This window comes from Chiloscyllium punctatum, chromosome 30 (genome assembly GCF_047496795.1).
Source record: "Chiloscyllium punctatum isolate Juve2018m chromosome 30, sChiPun1.3, whole genome shotgun sequence".
NCBI lineage: Eukaryota > Metazoa > Chordata > Chondrichthyes > Orectolobiformes > Hemiscylliidae > Chiloscyllium > Chiloscyllium punctatum.
Window position 1 is genome coordinate 28430229 of NC_092768.1, and position 10279 is coordinate 28440507.

The window sequence follows — 10279 nt, forward strand, 5'->3', positions numbered from 1 at the left end:
AATTACCCATGGTGTTAGGTGAAGGGGTAAATGTAGGGGAATGGGTCTGGGTGGATTGCACTTTGGCGGGTCGATGTGGACCTGTTTCTACACTGTGAGTAATCTAATCTAAAAAAACAGATTGCACAGGCAGCATTTCTGGAAGGCGAGTGCAAACCTTTGGTATTGCCGCCCAGTGAGTTAGCTCAGTTGGTTGAATGTGTGGTTTACGAACAGCACAGGTTCAATTCCTATACTAGCTGATGCCACCATAAAGGCCTGACCTTTTAACCTAGCTCCTTGCCTGAGGGGTTAAAACTCCCTAGCTAGCAAGAGCAAGGATGCTAATGACTTATAAATCAACATAAATCAGCTCCCAGGCTATGAGGTATAAAGCTGATCCATACTGTCATCACAACCTTGTTCACACCTTATTTTACTAAAGGTCCCATTCGACCTGTTACATTGACAACTTTGCTCATGTCACAGGCTTTATTACCTCTGCTGTGGCTATACAAGACACACCACAGCAGGTGTGATGGACAAGATAGCAGGGAGCACGTCTCCCCAGGTTTCAATCTTCAGAATAAACATCTTTGGAAGACTAGTCAAAAGTGAGGAATGCAGATGCTGGAAATCAGAGTCCAGATTAGAGTGATGCTGGAAAAGCACAGCAGGTCAGGCAGCATCAGAGGAGCTTTGAAAGACTGCCTCCTGATGGGTTTCCTTTTTGTGAAATTTCAACATGTTGTGCCAGAACACTTTTTGCTTCAGGGATGCACTTCCCTCATCAAATACACCTAGAACAAGCACAGCACAGGGTTAGATCCAGAGAGGAACTCCCCCAGTACTGTGCCAACAAACATACTTAGGACAGTACACCACAGGTTATAGAGTAAAGCTACCAATACACTGTCCTTACCAAACACTTCCTGGGCAGATGCAGCGCGAGTTAGAGATAAATTTCCTCTATTCTTTTACACTGAAGGTAATGCCATCTCGACATAGTCCCCATCAAACACTCCCAGCACAGGGTTAGATGCAGAGTGAAGCTTCCTCTACACTGTTCCCAACAAACACTCTCACGAAAAATATAGCACAGAAAGAAGATTTTTCTGGCTAGATTTCAGAAGGTCCCAACCAGCACCAAAGCCAGGAACAACAAACAAAACAAAGACCACAGATCAACTCCCAAACTTCATATGTGTCAGCTCCACAGCACACAAGGTTACGCGTGCACAATCCAAGACAGCTTGATAACAATATGTTAGTTATATTGATGAAATGCATCAATAAAGGACATATTTAACTGAGTACCCATTGCATGTTGGAGTGCAGCAGCTCCACTTAAAATTATACTTTAATTTGAATTTGGTACAGTTTCCTTTGATAAATTAAGAGAATATTACCTGGGTAACTTCGCTCATTAGTTTTCAAAAATAATACAATGAGAAGCTATTAGCACTATATTCCTTCTAACTTTGTTGTTCCTGCACAGACCTCGGAGTAATCTGCTGGGTACATTTAAACTAGAGCAGAATTCTGGTTGGAGGATGATGGAGTATGTGTGGGGCTGCTGTGTGACAGTGCATGAGCATCTACAGGGTACACTGGTTTAACGATACATTTATTTATGATTATTGATCCATGAATAAATGATAACAACAATAAATGAATAGACCAATTATCTCGAAAGGTACAGGTGCCCAATTTCATAACTTCCCTATAGGCTTGGAATTCATTAACAAGTTGCTCACAGATCCAGAGAGCTTACGAAGGAAGAGCTCTCCCGTACAAAGGTGCTTCACCAAATGGAACTGTCAATGCACATCACTCTCACAAGCAAGATTCCACCACATGACTCCTCCATCTATAACATTCCCATAGAGAGCTCCCCATGTGCAACATTATTCTATGTATAACATTCTACCAGGTAGAGCAACCCCACCCCAATTACTCACCCACTCTGTATAACACTCACATAAAGCCCACCGAAATATAACATTCCCCAGCATGTAGCAACCTCATGCGTAACACTTTCCCACACACATACACACACCTTCATATGTAACGCTCACCCACACAAAGACTCACCATACACAACAATCACCATACAAGGTTCCAACTCCTTACACCCAATGTCACACTTCCACACACACAGTTACCTCGTACGTAACATCCACACACGGAGCTATCCCGTACATAACACAGACACCCTCACACGGAGCTACCCCGTACATAACACAGACACACCCTCACACGGAGCTATCCCGTACATAACACAGACACACCCTCACACGGAGCTACCCCGTACATAACACAGACACACCCACACACGGAGCTATCCCGTACATAACACACACACCCCTCACATGGAGCTACCCCGTACATAACACACACACCCCTCACATGGAGCTACCCCGTACATAACACAGACACACCCACACACGGAGCTATCCCGTACATAACACACACACCCCTCACATGGAGCTACCCCGTACATAACACAGACACACCCCTCACACGGAGCTACCCCGTACATAACACAGACACACCCTCACACGGAGCTATCCCGTACATAACACACACACACCCTCACACGGAGCTATCCCGTAGATAACACAGACACACCCCTCACACGGAGCTATCCCGTACATAACACACACACACCCTCACACGGAGCTATCCCGTAGATAACACACACCCTCACACGGAGCTATCCCGTACATAACACACACACACCCTCACACGGAGCTATCCCGTAGATAACACAGACACACCCCTCACACGGAGCTATCCCGTACATAACACACACACACCCTCACACGGAGCTATCCCGTAGATAACACACACCCTCACACGGAGCTATTCCGTACATAACACACACACACCCTCACACGGAGCTATCCCGTACATAACACACACACACCCTCACACGGAGCTATCCCGTAGATAACACAGACACACCCCTCACACGGAGCGATCCCTTACATAACACACACACACCCTCACACGGAGCTATCCCGTAGATAACACACACCCTCACATGGAGCTATTCCGTACATAACACACACACACCCTCACACGGAGCTATCCCGTACATAACACACACACACCCTCACACGGAGCTATCCCGTACATAACACACACTCACCCCACACAACACAGACACACCCTCACACGGTGCTACCCCATACATAACACATACACACCCTCACACGGAGCTATCCTGTACATAACACACACACACCCTCACACGGTGCTACCCCATACATAACCCACCTGTCCCCAATCCCCCCTCCCCCCCACCCACCCACATGGAGTTACCCCATACATAACACACCCATCCCCACCTCACCCCACCCCCATGCGGAGCTACCCCATACATTACACACACACACCCTCACACGAAGTTACTCCATAAATAACACACACCTACTCACATGGAACTACCCCGTACATAACACACACACACCCCTCATATGGAGTTACTCCATACAGAACATACACACCCCTTCACATGGAGCTACCCGGTATATAACACAGATCCCCCCTCACATGGAGTTACTTCGTACATAACACACCCTTCCTCACACGGAGCTACCCCATACATGACACACACACACCCCTTCTCACACAGAGCTACCCCATACATGACACACACACCCCCCTTCTCACACAGAGCTACCCCATACATGACACACACACCCCTTCTCACACGGAGCTACCCCATACATGACACACACACCCCTTCTCACACGGAGCTACCCCATACATGACACACACACACACCCCTTCTCACACGGAGCTACCCCATACATGACACACACACACACCTCTTCTCACACGGAGCTACCCCATACATGACACACACACACACACCTCTTCTCACACGGAGCTACCCCATACATGACACACACACACACACACCCCTTCTCACACGGAGCTACCCCATACATGTCTCACACACACCCCTTCTCACACGGAGCTACCCCATACATGACACACACACACCCCTTCTCACACGGAGCTACCCCATACATGACACACACACACCCCTTCTCACACGGAGCTACCCCATACATGACACACATCCTCCCCCCTCACACGGAGCTACCCCATACATGACACACATCCTCCCCCCTCACACAGAGCTACCCCATACATGACACACATCCTCCCCCCTCACACGGAGCTACCCCATACATAACACAAACACACCCCTCCCCCACATGGAGCGACCCCATACATAACACAAACACACCCCTCCCCCACATGGAGCTACCCCATACATAACACACACACACCCCTCCTCACATGAAGCTCCTCCGTACATAACGCATACATCCCACACAAAGCAACCCCCCCCACCACACACACACCCACCGCACACACATACAAAGTGTTAGCCCATACACAACACACCCCTCCCACATGGAATTACCCCGTACATAAAACACATACCCAGTCACACGGAGTTATCCCGTACATAACACACAGCTCCTCCCCCAGCCACATGAATTTACCCCACACATAACACATCTCGCCCCCACTAACATGGCGTTACCCCACTCATAACACATCCCGCCCCCACTAACACGGAGTTACCCCACACATAACATATCTCGTCCCCCCCAACACAGAGTTACCCCACACATAACACATCCCCACCCCCAATCAGAGTTACCCCACAAATAACACATCCCCACCCTCAATCGGAGCTACCCCACACATAACAACCGTCCCCACCCCCAAGCGGAGCTGCCGTACACATAACATTCCTTCACACAGAGCTACACCATATAAAAGACACATAAGGGGCAACATTTTCACAGAGGGTGGTGCATGTATTGAAATAGCTGCCAAATGTAATGGTGGAGGCTGGTACAATTGCAACATTTAAAAGGCATCTGGATGTGTATCTGAATAGAAAGGGACATGGGCCAAGTACTTGATAATCATAATAGATTAGGTTAGGTTATCTGGTCCTCATGATCAAGTTGGACCGAAGGGGCTGCTTCCATGCTGGACAGCTCGATGACCATACATAGCACTCCTCCACACAAAGCTATCCCATTCATAACACTCTCCAAAATGGGGGTCCCCATAAGTATCTCTCCTGCCCAGAGTTCTATATGTAAATTTCCACCATGTGGAGCTCCCCCATAAGTAACGCTCCCCTTCTGGTACTTTCCCAATTGTAACATTCTCCCTCATTAAGACCTTCCAATTCATTTAAAAGCAAAATACTGCAGAATCAAAAATACAGAATGCTGCAGAAGCAGATGCTGCTAGACCTGCTCAATTTCTCCAGCATTCTCTGTGTTTGTTCCAAATGATTTTAAATGTAGTAAATTTTACAATTTCTGGAAACCACAGGAGACAGACAGCAAGAAATGGGAGTATTACTCCAAAACATGGTGATATTTCTGTACCTGTGCATCCAAAGCAATCTCACTGATACTGACCCCGTTCCCTACAAGAAACAGGAAAAGCTGCCACGTAAAAATCAGAAGGAGTGACAACATTAATCTCTTAGAAGCCAGCATGTCTGTCAGGGTCAGCTGAGAGGGATTACAGAACAAAGATGCAATCTATTTAGCAGAACCCTTGAGAAAAATTAGAACATTTGTGAGATTTGATTTTTGTTAAAAACACCCTTTAAGTACTGTAAATTGGAAAAAAATGTTTATTCGTTAACAGGATGAGAGTATTGCTGGCAAGTCTATTACTTATTGCCCATCCCAAGCTGCCTTTAGACTTGGTGGCTTGTTGTGCTATTTGTGAGGCAAGTTGTGGGTCAGGAGTTTCATTTAGCCAGAGCAGGTAAGGATGGCAGATTTCCGTCCCAAAAAGACATTACTCTTTGTGGGCTTTGATCGGCGCAACATCGAGGGCTGAAGGGCCTGTACTGCGCTGTATTCTTCTATGTTCTATGTACTCATTCAGATGGGTTTTTACAACAATTGACGATAGTTTCATGGTCACAAACAGTGAGGCTTTCATTTTTTATTTTGATTTTATTAATTGCATTATAATTCCAGCAGCTTCCCACAGTGGGATTTGAACTCAATGGAGCATCCATCTCGGCCTATCGGATTATGAGTCCAGTGATCCACTGCATCCTCAGCCTGAAGAAACAAAAGAGATTCTGGAAACACACTGCAGGAGCATTAGCAAGAGTTCTGTGAAGAATGTGCACAGAGGTCTAATGAGGAGGCTCAGGTCAGGTCTGAGGGAACATCCTCCCCTACCCTCCTTTCAGCCAAGCCCCTGCTGTGGAGTTCCTGAATTTGCCTCTTCTGGACACCCAGCTGGGGAGACCTTTCATTTATTGTCCCAGAATTGCATTGCAAACGCAGACTGTCGTGGATTTCCCAAAATCAAGTGTTTAAAAACAGTGCACAGAAATAACAGAGAAACCTGTCTAAAAGATTCCACCCCCCCTCCCCCCCACCCCCCACCCAAGTGAACCTTGACGGTTATATTCAGTGCAGCAAAACGTACAGCCAAACAAACACCACTGACAACCATAGAAAGGTGCACCCTGGAATTAAACCTTGAATCCATTTGCAGGTTTTAAAGGTAATTGGGGGAAACACAAAAGATGTGTTGTGGCTACACTTAGTGGCACATTTTGCAATTGAATGGCACATTGGTGCATAAATTGTACCTTCCTGTCTTGTCCTCACCGAATGCTTCTGCCCACAATACCCCATAAAAATCCCATTCTAATGTTCTGCTGGACTGGGTTGGGAGGGTAGCAGTGCACACAGGGTCAAAGGCAATAAGAGCAGTAATAGGGCATTTGGCCACTCAAACCTGCTCTGCCATTCAACTAGCTTATGGCCGATTTCAATTTCAATGCCACTTTCCCACAATATCCCCCATATCCCCCATATCCCTTGAAACTTTTTACATATTTGTTCATGGGATGTAGGTGCCACTGGCTTCGCCATCATTTATTGCTCTGGAGAAGGCAATGGTGAGCTGCCACATTGAACTGCTGTAGTCTTTGGGGTGTAGGGACACCCACAGAGTTATTGCACAGGGAATTCCAGGGGTTTTGCCCTGGAAACAATGTTTCAAGTCAGGACACCGTGGGGCTCGGAGGGCTACTGATATCTTTGATATCCATTCAGGCTGCCAGTCTTTGAATGTGGCACAAGCGTCATGGAGTCACTACCCTCTTCCAAAATCCAGACGTTCTCAAACCATTGATTGAGAGATCCCAAGTAAATTTTTTTTAAACCCACACCCCCCCTCCCACGTACTTCCTCAGCCCTAAGTCTGATCCTAACGTCAGCACCCTCTCCCTTGCCCATCCCTCCCAAAATCCAACACACCCCTCGCACAGAATGGCGGGATAACAGAGGCTTTCAAAACTGTTTTGGACGATATTTCTTAAAGACGCCAGTTGGAGCGGTTATGGGAGGTTTGGGGGGGGCAATAAAGGACAAGGGAATGGGCACCGAACCACGACATTTCTCGGGAAGAGCCGGTGCAGAGGACGACCGGCCGGGGAGCATCCCAGACAGCCTCCTTCTGCACCCTAATACTGGCATAACACTGGTCCAGGACCCTCACCATCACCACTGCCGCCACCACCACCACCACCACCTCCTTCAAAAACTCACCCCCACCTTCCCATCAAAGTCCATCATTTGGGAGTGGGGGGGTTGGAAAAGTTGCCCATTAATATTCCCCTTATTTTCTCCCTCCTCCCCCCCACCCCACCCAGCTTTACCCCAATACATCAGTTGCTTGGGAATGGAAAAAAATGGGAAGGGGAGGAATGTGTGTGAGTGAGTGAGTGAGAGAGAGAGAGAGAGAGAGAGAGAGAGAATACCAAAAATAACAAAAACACCCAGTCTTCATGGAAAACGGTGCCAGGAAGGAGACCAATGCCCCTCCTCCCCCCCCTTGCAGAGGCAACTGGCTGAAGGGTAAAATATAAAATACAAAAGAAAGGTGGATGGCATCAACATTTCAGTTTGTGAAGCCATTTCTCGTTGGAATTGGGGGGGGGGGGTTTGGTGCAACGAAAAATAAGCACACGGTCAGCAGCCTCTGGAAAGGGAGTCACCTCGTCTTTTAAAAGTCAACGATAATAATAATAATAATAATAATAATAATGTTGATGACGATTGCTTGGTGCTCACGGACAAAGTGGTGGTGACGGGGCTCCAACCCTTCTTGGTTTTGAATGTGAGGGAAGGATAAGGTCGACCATCAGGGCCCTCTTGTCGTCGTCGTCGTCGTCGTCCCAACCACCTCGACATACTGCACGAGACGGTCCTCGAGGCCGCGGTCCTCCAACGGTCGGCGCTCGAGGCGGTGGTCCTCCAGCCCATTGTCCTCCTCCCAGCGGTGGTCCTCCAGCCCATTGTCCTCCTCCCAGCGGTGGTCCTCCAGCCCATTGTCCCGCTCCCAGCGTATCCCGCTCGCCAAGGAGTGGAGCCCCGCAAGATGGCCCTCCTCCAGCCCGCCGTCCCGCGGGCCGGGGTCGCGGTCGCGGTGCTGCCGCAGGCTCACGCCGAGCACCAGCAGCTGCACGGCGCCGAAGAGCAGGCACAGCTGCGCCAGGTAGGCCCGCAGCAGCCAGGCGGCCAGCGCCAGGCCGTACGAGGCGGCCAGGAAGAGCGCCAGGCCGTGGAGCCAGAGGCGCAGCAGGCCGCGGAGGCCGAGGGCGTCGAGCGCGGCCCGCGCCAGCGGAGAGGCCACCAGCAGCAGCGAGACCACCGCCGCGTCGAAGAGGTGCCGCACCAGGTTGAAGCCGATCTCCAGGGGCTCGGGTTCGGGGGTCGCGGCCGGGTTCACCACCTGCACTCCTCTCCCCCCTCCTCCTCCTTCCTGCTGCCCCCGGGGGGGCTCTCGGCCCGTCTTCTTCAGCAGCACCTCCACCTCCTCCTCCGGCTCCACTCTCCTCTCCCTCTCCTTCCTCCTCCTCCTCCTCCTCCAGGGCCAGGGAGGCGGCAGCCGCCAGCTCCCGAGCCGCCTCACGCAGCCGAGCAGCAGCGCGGCCAGTCGAGGCGGCAGCCCCAGCAGCAGCAGCAGCAGCCGCCAGCCCAGGCGGCCTCTCTTGGTCGCGACCGGGCTCGGAGTCCCTCTGGCCGGCTCCTGGCTGCCGCTCGGCTCCGCTCTGGTCCCCATTCGAGCAGCATATACACACAGGGAGGGAGGGAGAGAGAGAGGGAAGGGAAGGGACGGGACTAGGGCAATCCCTGCAACAACTTGGGCCAAACTGCAGCAAAAGAATTACAAACTCTGCCAACTCCCCAGCAAAGTAAGTGAGAGGGAGGGAAGGAGGTGGAGACGACAGCTGGGAATTTGGGATCTTTCGCTCTTTTCTTTTCCCCCCCTCTCTCTCTTTTTCTCTCTCTTCGGGAAATTCTTCCTGACGTTCTGGCAGGGAGGGACTTTGTAGAAACGTAATAAGCTCATGTTACACACACACTATCTATCTGTCTCTCTCACTCTCACACTCAAAAGATGCGCACATTGTCAGAAGCTCAAAGACCGTGCCGTTCCCCGCAGAAATAAACGCACGGCCTGTTCTGCAGCCGTTCGGCAACCGCTCCAAAACCCTCCTCATTCCCAAACTCCGAAAACCTTTGCAAACTCGAGGGAAACTTTTGCAGCGCAGCACGGAACCCGTCGCCCAATCGCCAGCTCCCTTCCCCCGGAAACGTCGATTTCGAAGCTCCTCGGATGCTGCCTGAACTGCTGTGCTCTTCCAGCACCACTAATCCAGAATCTGGTTTCCAGCATCTGCGGTCATTGTTTTTACCTCCCTTCCCCGGTTGCCCCATTCCTCGTGCCCTCCCGCCCCTAAATTGCATTTCTATGGCACCTGGGCTTCACAGCCAAAGGAAGCACTCACTCCCACCGCCTTCATCTATCATCCGTAATGTTTACTATGGGACAACGCGGCTGTTATTTCGCGCACAACGTGATCCCACAAACCAAACGGCAGAGGAGCTGTGGTTGAGGGTTAACTGCGGGGAGGATTCCACTTTCCTGCTTCTAAATAGCGCCGAAGTGGAGAAAACGCCCTGTTTAATCACGTTCATTGAAAAAATAGAACTCCGGAGAAACGCTGTTGTCCCTCAATCCGGCTGACATGCCTCAAAAGTGTTGGAGTGGGACAGACTTGAACCCAGGAACTTTTGACCGCTGGGGTGAAAGTGCAACCCACTGAACCACAGGTTCAATATATACTTCAATTTTTTTTTTCAGTCCCATTATCCTCTTCCCTGCGGAAATCCCCTGTGACACTGCAGTGAGTCAGTAGACACTG

General features: G+C 50.0%; 1 protein-coding gene across 1 annotated transcript; it reads right to left on the bottom strand.

Annotated features, from left to right (window-relative positions):
• Positions 1-6442: 6442 nt before the first annotated feature.
• c30h6orf47 (chromosome 30 C6orf47 homolog) lies at positions 6443-9291 on the bottom strand. The gene has a single exon (XM_072550141.1). It carries the CDS (start codon positions 9130-9132, stop codon positions 8212-8214), a length of 921 nt encoding a protein of 306 aa, XP_072406242.1. The 5' UTR covers positions 9133-9291; the 3' UTR covers positions 6443-8211.
• Positions 9292-10279: the final 988 nt, after the last annotated feature.